At 37.7% G+C, this 13,476-nt stretch overlaps 1 protein-coding gene across 6 annotated transcripts in view; it reads right to left on the minus strand.

Moving 5' to 3' along the window:
• The window catches only part of CEP152 (centrosomal protein 152), an 87,227-nt gene that overhangs the window by 49,463 nt on the left and 24,288 nt on the right, over positions 1-13,476 (minus strand). For all 6 annotated transcript variants that reach the window (XM_049613601.1, XM_049613602.1, XM_049613599.1 and 3 more), the window contains exons 10-12: positions 10,109-10,256; positions 8,393-8,484; positions 7,392-7,555 (exon numbers count right to left, since the gene is read on the minus strand). In XM_049613601.1, the coding sequence (XP_049469558.1) occupies positions 7,392-7,555; positions 8,393-8,484; positions 10,109-10,256 (404 nt within the window). The remainder of the gene's footprint in view (positions 1-7,391; positions 7,556-8,392; positions 8,485-10,108; positions 10,257-13,476) is intronic.

Consider the following 13,476-nt stretch of genomic DNA (forward strand, 5'->3'; position numbering starts at 1 on the left):
ATCAGAACCCAACACGGATTAAGATTGCAATATTCCCCTAAATTGATCTACAGACTGCATGCAACCCCAATCAAAATCCCACCTGGTTTCTTTGTAGAAAATGACAAACTGATCCTAAAATTTCTATGGAAATGCAAGAGACCCAGAATAGCCCAACCAATCTTTAAAAAGACAAAGCTGAAAGACTCAAACTTCCCAATTTCAAAACTTACTACAAAGCTACATCAAGACGGTATGGCACTGGCATAAGGACAGACATACAGATCAGTACAACAGAATTGAAAGTGCAGAAATAAATCCTCACATTTACAGTCAACTGATTTTTGACAAGGATGTCAAAACAATTTTGGTACTGGGACAAATGGATACCCAGATGCAAATGAATGAAGTTCTACATATCATACAGCAAAAATTAATTCAAAATGAACCTAAGACCTAATGTAAGAGATAAAGCTCTTAGAAGAAAACATAGGTATAAATCTTGAGGACCTTGGATTAGAGAATAGCTTCTTAAATAATCAAAAGCATAAGCAACCAAAGAAAAAATAGGTAACTTGGACTTCATAAAATTAAAGACTTTTTTTGCTTCAAAGGATGTTATCAAGAAAGTGAAAAGACAATCCACAGGAGAAAATACTTGCAAATAATATATCTGACAAGAGACTTGTATTTAGAATATATAAAGAACTCTCAAAAGCAATAAAAGGAAACCCAATTTTAAAATGGGCAAAAGATGTGAAGAGATCTTCCCAAAGAAGATATACAAATGGCCAATAAACATAGTAAAAGACGTTCAACATAGTTAGCCATCAAATAAAAACTACATCATTCACAAATCCAAGCCAAACAGCAAGCGTGGGCAGGGATATAAAGAAATTAGAACCCTCATACATTGCTAGAGGGAATGTAAAATGGTGCAGCCACTTTGGAAAACAGTATGACCATTTTTTGAAATGCTAACCGTAGATTTATCACATCACTCAGCAATTCCACTCCCAGATATACAGTTGACCCTTGAATAATATAGGTTTGAAAGCACGGGACCACTCACATGTGGATTTTTTTTGATACAGTACAAAACTGTAAATGTATTTCCTCTTCCTTATGATTATCTTAGCATTTTCTTTTCTATAGCTTACTTTAATGTAAGAATACAGTATATAATACACATAATGTACAAAATATGAGTTAACCAATGGTTTATGTTACTGCTAGGGTTTCCAGTCAACAATAGGGTATTAGCTGTTAAGTTTTTGGAAAGTCAAAAGTCATATGCAGATTCTCAACTGCACAGCAGGTCAGAGCCCCGAAGTCCTGCATTGATCAAGGGTCAACTGTACCTCTAAGAGAAATGAAAACCTATACCCACACAAATTTGTCCACAAATGTTCCTAGCAGAATTATTCATAATAGCTAAAAAGTAGAAACAACTCAAATAAATGTCCATTAGCTGATGAATGAATGAGTAAAATATGATATATATTCACACAATGGAATATTTTTTGGCTACAAAATGGAATGAAGTATTGATAGATGCTGCAATGTGGATGAACCGTGAAAGCATCTGCTAAGTAAAAGAAGCCAGTTACAAAATACCACATACTACATGACTCCATTATACATTCACATACTACATGATTCCATTTATGTGAAATGTACAGAATAGGCAAATCCATAAATAGAAAGTAGGTTAGTGATTGCCTGAGCAGTGAGGACAAGAAGGAGTAATGGGGAATGACTAATAATACCTACAGGGTTTCTTTCTGGGGATACTGAAATGTTCTAAATTAGGTTGTGGTAACAGTTGCACAACTCTGAATATATGAAACACCACTGAACTGCACACTTTAAATGGGTAAATTTTATGGTACTTTAAATATATCTTAATACAATTATAGAAGAAAAAAATAACATCTAATGTATGAGTTCCCTCTGTACAAAGGCAATCTGAATCTATAGTGTTTAATAATTAGGTCTTACAAGGTAACAATAAACCCAGAAAACAATTGCTCTAGCAGTTAAGATAGTAGTTAACTTCAAGATTATGACTGGGAAGAGGCATATGAACAGTTGCTAACAATGTTTATTTCTGGGTAGTGGCTCCATGGGCATTCGCTTTAAAATCATTCGTTAAGCTATACACTTATGTTTCATGCACTTTCTCAACTTTAAAAGGTTTAAAAAGTAAAACAAAATTATAAAAATTACTAGAGAAATACCATCAAGAAATCAGACAGGTAGAGAGAATGATGGGTCTAACTACATAAAAATTTTAAACAGTAGAAGTGGTAACTCTCAGCACTAGCTAGGATCCTCAGAAATAGGCACTGCCACATGACATGGGTAATAAGCAAACTACAGACTGCTTGGCAATATGTATCAAAGACCTCAAATATGTGCACACCTCTTAGCAAGGATATACACCCAAATCTTAAGGAAGTAAAGATGTCAATAAAGACTTGACTACAAACAAGCTTGTGATAATAATAATATTGCATTACTTATAATGAAAAAATTAAAGTGTATTACTAAAACATAGTTCATTCATCCACATATCCATTAGTAAATATTTACATTACCATCTAAAGATTTCAGAATATGCTAAAATGATTTCAAAATATGCTAAATATGCTAAATTATAAAATACATTCAATATTATTTTATCTTTTAGAAATATACAACACAGATAATGTGGAAGTTATACACCAAAATGTCACAAGTTGTTTTCTTCATGGAAGGTGAAGTAAGATTGTGTTGCTTTTAATTTTCTTCTGTTTTCTTAATCTGTATTTTCCATTTTTTCCATAATAAAGGAGAAAGTTACTTTAAAAAAAAAAATAAGTAGTTGATAGTATGTGCCCTCAGTATGATATGATGAAAATGGAACCTCATCTCTGTGGTCTTCTTCCACAAAACCCCCGAGAAAACCAATCATAAAACAAACATCAAATTCCAAGAGGGGCTTCCTATAAAAGATCTGACCAGTATTTCTCAAAACTGTCAAGGTCATCAAAAACAAGGAAAGTTAAGAAGAACCTAAGGAAACATGACTCCTAACCTGGCATCCTGGATGCAGTCCTGGAACAGAAAAAGGACATGAGGTAAAAACTGAGGATCCAAATAAAGTATGGACATTAGTTTCTAATAATGTATCACTATTAGTTCATTAATTGTAACGAAGGTACCATGATGGTATAAGATGTTAACAGAAGAAAATGAGTATGGAGTATAGAGAAAATCTGTACTAATTTTTCTGGTTCTCTAAAACTGTTCTAAAACACTAAAGGTAGTTCTAAAAAAAAATAAATAACAGTATCTGAGTTTAGTTTTTTGCTGTTTTTCGGTTTCTGGTGATTCCAAACGAAAGGTTAGAATGCATATACACTGTATGTATACACACACACACACTTATACAGAGAGACGAAGAATGAACAAAATATTAGGCTTTTTTAGGCGTTATAAAAGGAGTTCCTTGCAATACACTACATATTTATCAATACACACAACTTTTGTATATGTTATATAATGTAAACATGTCTGTATAGATCTCATCTATTTAAACCACGCCTATGGAAAGAGATGTAAAATAAAATAGAAATATAATTACATAAGAAATATAAAATAAGTTACAATGCATTTTTCTAAGCTATGTAAGATGTGCACTTTTAGCAGAACGCTTATTTTGACTCAGTTAACAAATTACACATCCCTAATTTCTTTTCTTACTGAATGCTGACCACTGAAATAGCACATCATGTACTCCTAGAGGGAGCCAAGTCAGAGAGCAGAGAAAAGCGCTTGCTAAAATAATTTTCTCTTCTTTCCCAAAAGGGAAAAAAATCAGCAGTGGTGACCAGTCCTGCTGAGTTCTGTGGAAGTTGGTTCCCCTAAGTCCAAATAAACTGTAGTCCCTTATGAAGCCTGCTGAGAAGACCAAAGGGAAAAGGCATTCCACTTGTTAAATGTTTATTATTTGAGCTTCGCAGCCAACTATAATAAGGGAGAGGGAAGCTGTCTGCAAGCTGCATGCAGATTTAGCTACTCAAGTTCCATGAATGTGAAATAGAACACTGAGGCTAAACCCTTAAAATTTACTAGGCAGTAGCTTGAGGGAGGTGGTAGCTGAGAATAAAAGCTTGGAGCCGCTAATATTTGGGTCAGTGATTTGAAAGCAGCTCAAGGGGCGCCTGGGTGGCGCAGTCGGTTAAGCGTCCGACTTCAGCCAGGTCACGATCTCGCGGTCTGTGAGTTCGAGCCCCGCGTCAGGCTCTGGGCTGATGGCTCGGAGCCTGGAGCCTGTTTCCGATTCTGTGTCTCCCTCTCTCTCTCTGCCCCTCCCCCGTTCATGCTATGTCTCTCTCTGTCCCAAAAATAAATAAAAAGTTGAAAAAAAGAAAAAAAAAAAAATTGAAAGCAGCTCAAGTCAACACAGGACTAAAAGTCTCGACACTGGGAAAACTGTGGCTTCCTCTCATTCTAAGAATCACAATACAGCAGAGAAAAAGTACAAATCTCTTCTCTCCTATACCTCCTCTCACTCTGACCTAAAAATAAATATTTTTACTTTTTGCTCAGATTCTTATCTATTAAACTGCTGGTGGGTGGGAGGGCTACAAGCTAAACCTCTTTCCGCATATCGTGCGCTTCACTGAACGTCTTCAGGCTGAATCTCAGTGACCACTCACTCTGTGCTTAGGAGTGGCAACCCTTTTACTGTGACAGTGACATGACTATGATAGTGATGTGAGGTCTCAGGTTGGTTATCTATAGGCATGTGCTTTAAATTACTGTAGGGTTTTGGTTAGGAGTATGAATTAAATACAAAGGGCAGAAGCAGAACACATTAAACATCATGATGAATTAAGTCTACTTGAAAAAGTATACATTATTTTTATATAACATATATATGTATTATTTTCCAAATTCCCAGGCTATTTATTGCACCAATTACAACGGGAGAAAAATCTTTTTTGACATGAACTAAATCATTAATCCTCTAAAATGCAAGACAGAAAGAAGAAGGAAGTCAAAAGCAAAAAGGTTTGTCATGTAAATAGGACAGATTTACAGGACTGTATGGTTTGGGGCTCAAGTATGGTTCTGCTGCTAATATAGCGTGTCCTCTTGGGCAAAAGAGTTTGGCTTTGGATGGTTTTCCCAACCCTGAAATGAAAATACAGATCTGATGTTTCCCCAAGGCTGAGATGAGAATTAAAACTTTTTACAAGATATATGTTGAGTTAAAAGAGAATTAATATGAAAACTGGATCAATGGTATATTTTAACCAATCATCTATTAAATAATAATAGCAATAGCTATCAATGACTAAATGCCTACTAAGTGCAAGAACATTTTATATGAGGTCCTTTATATTCATTATTTATCTTAAGCCTCACTTTAACCCCCAAGAGATATCTATAATCTACTTAAGAGAAAAAACCTGATAAGAAAACAGGCTCAGAAAAGCCAAGGAACCTGCCCAAGATCACAAAGCTAGTGCTGAATGGCAAAACTACAAATCAGAACAAAATCTGCATCTCAAGACCATGCCCTTTCCACTAGCCATTCAGAATTAATCTGGCATTAACAGGAAATGAGGCATTCACAGCAGTAAATTTCCAGATGACCACATTTTAACTTCAAAATTGTATGTAAATCTGTCTAAAAAATATAATACACACATCCTTTTTCTTCAATAACTCAAGATTGTGATTGCAGACATTTTGAGGCAGATCGCAGCTATAGTTGCTGTCGTCCTCTCCTTGCTGAGGTTGAGCTATCTGAATGAAACACTGGTAGTACCTCTCCCAATCCCCTTCCCCAGCTACTCGGCAGCCAGGAACTCAGATAACTCCTGGGATCCAAACAACTCTAAGTCAGTAAGGCCCTGTGATGAGAGCCTGAAGGTGGTTCCTGCTAAACACACCACATATTCTAGTTGTGCTCTTTGCTTCTTAGCTTCCTTCTGGATCGTAGCTGTAACCTGTCAAGGTGAGAGTCCCTAAAGACTGACCGCCAAACAAATGAAGCCTTATTAAACTAAACCAACATCTTGTTTCACCTTACTTCCTGATCACTTTAGATTTCAATTTTCTAAATGTCATCTTGTTTCGAAAAGATCATACTATGAACATACTTAACTTCTGAAACCTATTGTAGAGCAAACCCTTCAGGAGATACGTACACCTGTATTTAGTTGCAGGATACCTGAAACACAACAGGTAGTAAACACTCTCACGAAACTTAGTCTGAAATTATAAACTGGACAGTGATGGTGTGGCATCTGGATGCATTTGAGGAAGGCTTTGCTTAGCCTAAATACAATCTCTTCCAAATACCCACGTTTCATCCGTTTCCCACACCCAGGAGAAGGAGTGACTGGATAAATGCCTCTCTGTACATCAAGGATAACATTTAGCACACAGCACATAGTGGCCCACAAGTATGTCTCCCTCTCCTCATCCAGGCAAAACGTAAACTCCCTGGAGTCAGGGAGGGTTTCATCCTCATCTTTTATGCTCTACTCCCAGAGCCTTGCATAGTGCTTCCCAAACCGCAAGCGCCTCCAGAAAGTACATCCTGTCCTCCATTCATTTGTGAAGCGTTTAAAGGTACCAAAATGTGTTCCTCTTTTACCACCCACTCCCTCCCCACGTGGGTTCCTGGAAGGGATGATAAGACACTCCTTGCCAAGTATTAAAGTATTATACCTCTGTGTTAAGCGGAAGTATAAAAGACAGCATCCCTATTTTAAGATTAAGGTCTCAGTAACGTTCCTAGGGAAAATTAATGCTTAATTTTCTCATATGCCATTGATAAATGCCACGTACCCGCCTTCAATACACGGTACGAATAAAAATAATATGTCCTTGCCTTAATAACAGAGCAGATACATAACCTCAGTTGTAGAATTTACTCTGTGTGTTTTAACTTTAATCATTTCCACCTTATTGAAACTGATGTGCCTATTGGTATTGAAGACAGTACAAGATCAATAGTTGAAGTTTCTGTTCATTTTGACTTCAGACATTTACACTTCATTAGAAACGACTGAAGCATACTGTCCCACATTCAAGAACCCCTAGTTAGCTCACCATTTCATGCCTCGTGCCACTTATTTACTCGTATCATCAGTATTATTAACGCAGGTTCTTCTATGTAAACTGTTTTTTTAATGTTTATTTATTTTGAGAGAGAGAGAGAGAGAGAGAGAGGCAAAGAGAGAGGGAGAGAGAGCATCCCAAGCAGGCCCCACTCTGTCAGCACAAAGCCCGCCATGGGGCTCGATCCTACCAACCATGACATCATGACCTGAGCCAAAATCAAGAGCTGGACGCTTAACCAACTCAGCCAGCCAGGCGCCTCATACGGTAAACTATTTTCTTAATACCTCTTCACTTTGGATTTTTTCCAGTTGACTTTTTTAATACCCAAATCCACATATGATTCAGTGAGTTCTATATTTAATTCTCCTTCTGAGTCACTTGGAAGTATTCCTAATTTTGCAGCAGATTCGTAGAGTGAAATTTCATCTTTTAGTTCTGTTAATTCTTCCTAAAACACAAAATTATTGAAAATTATTTTCCAATATGAAGGAATCAGTCATCCCTCTGTGCTTCAAAATTCATCTTAACGATCAACAGAAACCAGAAATACTTCTTCACATACCTTATTTACATTACAAATAACTTTAAAATAAATGCTGCTAAGAACACAGGTGTACAATGAAAACATAGATGTCTGCAACTTTATAAAGGCCAGCACATTATCAGGTTCTCAAGCACACGGACAGAACAGATGTGTAAATGAATGAGAGAGCAAATCTAAGTGGTTTCTCTCACGCCTCCTGTGCTTACATTAGGTCCTCCACAAAAAGTGTCTGTCCCTTGAGCTGAGAAACTGACGGCAGCACTTTTTGGCTTTCTAGAGCTCAGAGCGGCCTGGTCTGCCAAGAACGTGTTGTACTTGACTCTGCCGGTGGGAAAAGGCAAAATACGTCTTTCCAGCAGAGGTAATACTGGAACTCTTCCTCCAGTGGAAAATGTAAGTCGCGCTGGGGGAGGATGTGAGGGAACTGCAGCTACACTGCGGGTTTCCCACACCTGCGGATACACTTATCTCTGCGACCACCAGTAAGTGAAAGGACATGCCATGTGAAGGAGGTGACAGGCAGACGGACAGGAGGGTGCCAGGCCCTGGCTCCGCAGTCAAGACAGACCTGGGCTCGACTACCTCACTGTGTGGGTGAGACCGTGAACAACTCTCATTGGCCTGGAGACGGTCCAACCAGCTCCAACCAGCTCCTTTAGAGAAATCCAAGGTCCAGAAAAGTGATGTAAGCACTGCCTGATTCAGTTACCCACGGAGTCTCTTCCAAGTGGCAACACTCACTTGCAAAGCCTTGTTCATGTTTTCACTCATAGCATGTGCTTTTTGTGCTTGCTGCAGCTGGAACCGTAGCTGAGCCACCTCCTGTACTGAGCCTGGGGGGGACAATCAGAGAATGCACCAAAGGTAAAGGGATGAAGAACCTACGATGGACAGAAGAACTTGAATCCGCTGAGGCTACAGAAGGTGGAGTCCTGCTTTGTTACCTTGTTATTGCCTTTCTAGGAGGACAGAGGTATAGCCAGTGGGACCGAGAAGGCATAGGTCCAGACATCTCCGAGACATGTCCACACATTTAGTGTGGCTCCTCATATGTCCTTGGGAGGTTGAAGACCTGGACTACTGTGACCTTGCTATGAATCAAATCAGCCACGTCTACAGACCTTAACACTCCACAAGCCCTTTAATAGGAGCATAATGTTCCAACTCGCAGAAAGCCAAAACAAAAATTCTTTGGAACCCGTTGCTACCCTCTAATAAGAAAACTACATCTTGCTGCCTTTAGCTTCTTTCGAAATGCTTTTATTTCTACCACCCCCACCTCCACATGTGAAAAAAGCATCTTAGGGCTGTGTTTCAGAAACTTTGGTAACCTAATGTTTTAAATGTACTAGGGGAGGCTCCCATTTGAAAGGGACGTTACTGGGCTTCCTCAAAAGAAAATGAGCATCTGGGAAATGGTTAGGCAAAGTAATGATGGCATATTATGCAACTACAGAAAATCATATTTCAAAGCCTTTAATGGCAAGGAAAAAGGCTCACTAAACAATGCCACGTGAAACAAAAAGGATACAAAACTGAAGGGGAGGAGGGACCCAGAGTACGAGCCAAATTTTGCCCCCACCAAAACATACCCACACACATATTTTAAGAGTCTTTGACTTTAGTACTTCCAACTTTTGAATAAGCTACTCTTATACACATTGTACTAACAGTCTGAATTGGCTTTGCGTGCCAAAGTGTGACTTTTGCATATCAGGTAATGAATTACCACTGAGCTATTTTCACAGTGGGAGCTACTCACCAGCAAACAGGGCAGTTTTGTCTGTATGGTAGTGTTTGCATAAACATGTGATTATTCTATTGCCTTTTACTCTAATATTCTACAAAAATTAATAAGAAAAAAAAAAAAAAAAACTACTGCTGAACCTAATGATAAGAAGCATGTCCCAAACTTAACACCATGAAAACCAAATGAGTAATTTGAAGCATGACAAGAATATAACTCACTAGCTTCAACTGGCCAGATAAATGAGAGAGGAAAAAAAAATCAATGGAGTTTTACAAAACGATAGAAATACATGCTCAGACTGAGCTTAAAAAGCAAAATATAATGGGACTTCATAGTCATTTTTACTTTTCATGGATAGAATCTACCTTCTAACATAGATCTCGTTCAGTTTTTGCACATTCAGCTTTGGTATGTTTTCAAAAATGCGCTATGTGCAGAAGTAGGGAATTACCTATGTGTGTGAGCTCAATTTCACTTGAAGGAAATATATTCAAACATTAACAACAGTTATCTCTGTGTGGTAGGATTATTGGTTATTTTTATTTGTTACTTTGCACATTAAACACATATAATAGCAACACTTGAAAAATGGTCACTGGTGGTCTTTTCTGCCTTTCTCAATTTTTAGAATTCATGGATCCTACTACATTCTCTTTGCATATTATGCTAGCCTACTGTGGAGACAAGAGCCCACCCCGGGCACCCACCTGAGTGCAAAAAGTTGGCACACTGCTTCTGACTCTCCTCTAGACTTCTTGTCAATCTGTTAATGATCTCAGTCTTTTCTAATTTGGTCGCTTCTTGATTCCTTTCCAATTGGTTCACTTGGTCTTTCAAATGACAACAAATATCTTCCTAAATAGAAAGTATTCAAGAAGTCATTTCATGATCAGTTGTTAAACATTAAACAAATATGATACACAATTGGATTTTAAGTCAAATATAAAATCACACAGCAGCATCACCTCTTTTACAAGGTTAAGTGCACAGGACTGGGAGGAAGTTAGAACAAACTTGTATGATCTTGGGTGAGTCATCAACTTCTCCATCTGTTTTTTTTCTGTTGTAATTATGCTAATAAAGGTTAAGTTCAATGATTTCTAAAGTCCCTTCTGTTCTATAATCACAAGACACTGATATTCTAAAATTAGATTTTATCCAAGCCAAAGAAAATATATTACACTTCTATCTGCATTTTACACTGTCAGTAGAAGTGTATGTATTCATATTTAGGCAGACCACTTTGAACCATGGACTCTGTATCCCAAGACAGGAAGGATACAGACACATAAATGGAAACTCACTCTATTCTGAACAGCCAAAAGCTCATTCTACTCTGAGTAGCCAAAAAAAAATCTCTCCCTCTTCTGAATTTCTTTTATACGGTTTCTCTTTTTCTTTCTACCTTTTACATGTCTTATTTCCTTCTTTTTCTTACTTCTACACGTACCTATGCAGTGCCTTGCACAAAGTGAGGTATAAAAACAAACAAATAAACAAAACAAAACAAAACCTTGAAAAACAAATGACAAAAAAAACAGATGGGACAAATGTATGTGTGTGTGCGTGTATGTGGGTGCAGGCACACACATGCACTCATGTGTGTAGCCGTATGGGGATATGTAGAAAATGCAGAGCATGTATATAATATACTCAAGTTTCTTCAAAAAGAAAAATGTGTTTGGGAGTAATAAGCCACAGGAGTCCCAAGCCTAGGTAGAAGAAAGCATCACTTCTCACTCAAAAAAGCCTATATAGGCTGAATTCCACACAAATAGCAGAACATGAGACAGCCAGGAGTATATTAAGGTAAATGGTTAAAGTCACCTGAAAAAGCCTGAAGAAAATAAGTTGTAATAAGGGCTTTGAAGCAGACAGAAGGCATTTAGGGCCTGATCCACAGGATAATGTAAAGCCCAATAATGCTTTCAGGATACTACCACAAGGGACACCTCATTAAGGATAGTGACAGTATCGTTAAGGAGAGGAAAGAGACTCTCAAGTCTCCTGTTTTACCTTAAAAATTCATGTGAATTTTGCATTCTCTTTCATAATGTAGTCATGTTTGCTTTAAATTTTCTCTACCAAATTTTTGAGCAAAATGAAGCTTCTGGAAACTACTCCATGTTTATTCAACAGTGCAAACCTCTTGGCTCTTGGCTGCTAATTCCCAGGCCAGCTTGAAAAGCGTGGCTCCGAAGTGCCAAAATACCATGGCAAACACGATGAATGGGCTAACGTTAATGACAGTGTGAATGTGTGTGTGAGAAGGGGTGGGGAGACAACCAACATTTACTTATGTGCTGGGGAGGCTACGATCACTCTTATGAGAGACTGAGAACTGGCAAAAAGTTAGTTCAAGAAAAGGTATGAAAAAAACTATATAAAGAAAAGGCCAACTGTAGCAATAACTTGACTATATGCAACAATCAACTAAACCATGTTGTTTCCTGTTAACAAGTTCAGGGAACCAATTACACTCAGAAACCTGTGCAGTTCAAATACCAAGAAACGAACAAAACATGGTTCTATGTTTTCCATGAGTAGATTGAGTAAGAACATTCAGTTCCAGACAGGTAAAGGCAGACATCCCCTAAGACTGACCAAGACAAGTGTGGTGATAAAGAGATAGTAGCTGAATCTATCTTTGGAAGCAAATGGAATTGAACAGGTTTCTAATACACAGAAAAATGAGGATTGGGCCACACACACATAGGTCTGTGGGGACCTCTTAGCTAAAGATAGTGTTTAAACTGGAGCCTTTAAATCTAACATTAAAGGAAAGTTAGAAAGTAGACCAGGTGAAAGTCATGACATAGAAACCAAAGTCCACAACTTCACCTAAAGGTGAAAATTTCAAGAAGACTGAAATGAAGAAGGGTGTTATACAATCAAGGAGATAATCCCAGATCTTAACCCTATATTCAGAGATCTCAGAACATGACACTTCCATGAACGGGAGAGACAGAAGACAGGAAGGTCCAAGAGATGGTTTGCTTGCTATTAGAGAGGTCTGTCCCTGAAGGAACACTGAGCTCAAGAAGCTTCTCCCTCATCCACTCTGTCACACTAGAAAACCTAAGAGGAACTCAGCCATAGTAAAAAGAACTGTTATATGTTGACAGTGTGTACAATCCTTTTTACCTACAAAAGATGACGGCTTCAGGAAAGCACTAGATGAATAATATAATTTTACAAGCTATATATTTCTCAAAATAGAGTAGCTACATAGGCATTTTAAGAAAAAAACCTCAACCACATCATGGATTGCTACTCCTCCCACTACATGAATCAATCCCTGTGTTGCATTTGGTCTTTCAAAATATAATTAAATATACATTAAAGCTTTTTGGGATGAGCACTGGGTGTTGTATGGAAACCAATTTGACAATAAATTTCATATATTGAAAAAAATAAATAAATAAAAATAAATAAATAAATAAATAAATAAATATACATTAAAGCCTGTTTACATCCTGACATTTAGCTGTTGTTCAAAAGATGTTTGCTTAACAGATGAAATAATACGATTAGCACACAAATGTAGTCCTTTCCCACCAAAAACAAGTTTTTCATAAAACAGTGAATTTTTAACCTTTGCAAGGAGAAGCATGAGCCTCTTATAAGGAAAATCTGAATGAGTTTGTGGGTCTTCTCAAAAACAAAAATGCATATGCCAACATCCAAAAGAAAACCATACCCACAATTTGAGATTCCTCAAAGCCATGGAGCCTAGTCATGAACTGCCTTAGGGGACACCAGATTAAAAGTCTGTATAACTCACACAACGTACTATGTGTGAACATCTATTCTGTTGCCACTGTACACATACAGTACAAAGCACACAGGGACACAGCTGTACGTAACTGCGTGAATAAGTTTGCTTACTCAAGTTCATCTGCTAAATTATCCAGTTATTTGTACCTCGCTACTATTTTCCAAGAGTTGTTTTACTTTTCTCGGTAATATGCTGAATGGAGTACAGGAAAAGGTTTATCTGAAAGTGAAGAAAAGTGCACTCTGGGGCGCCTGGATGGCTCAGTTGGTTAAGCGTCCGACTTCAGCTCAGGTCAGG

The sequence above is a fragment of the Panthera uncia genome (assembly GCF_023721935.1).
Source record: "Panthera uncia isolate 11264 chromosome B3 unlocalized genomic scaffold, Puncia_PCG_1.0 HiC_scaffold_1, whole genome shotgun sequence".
NCBI lineage: Eukaryota > Metazoa > Chordata > Mammalia > Carnivora > Felidae > Panthera > Panthera uncia.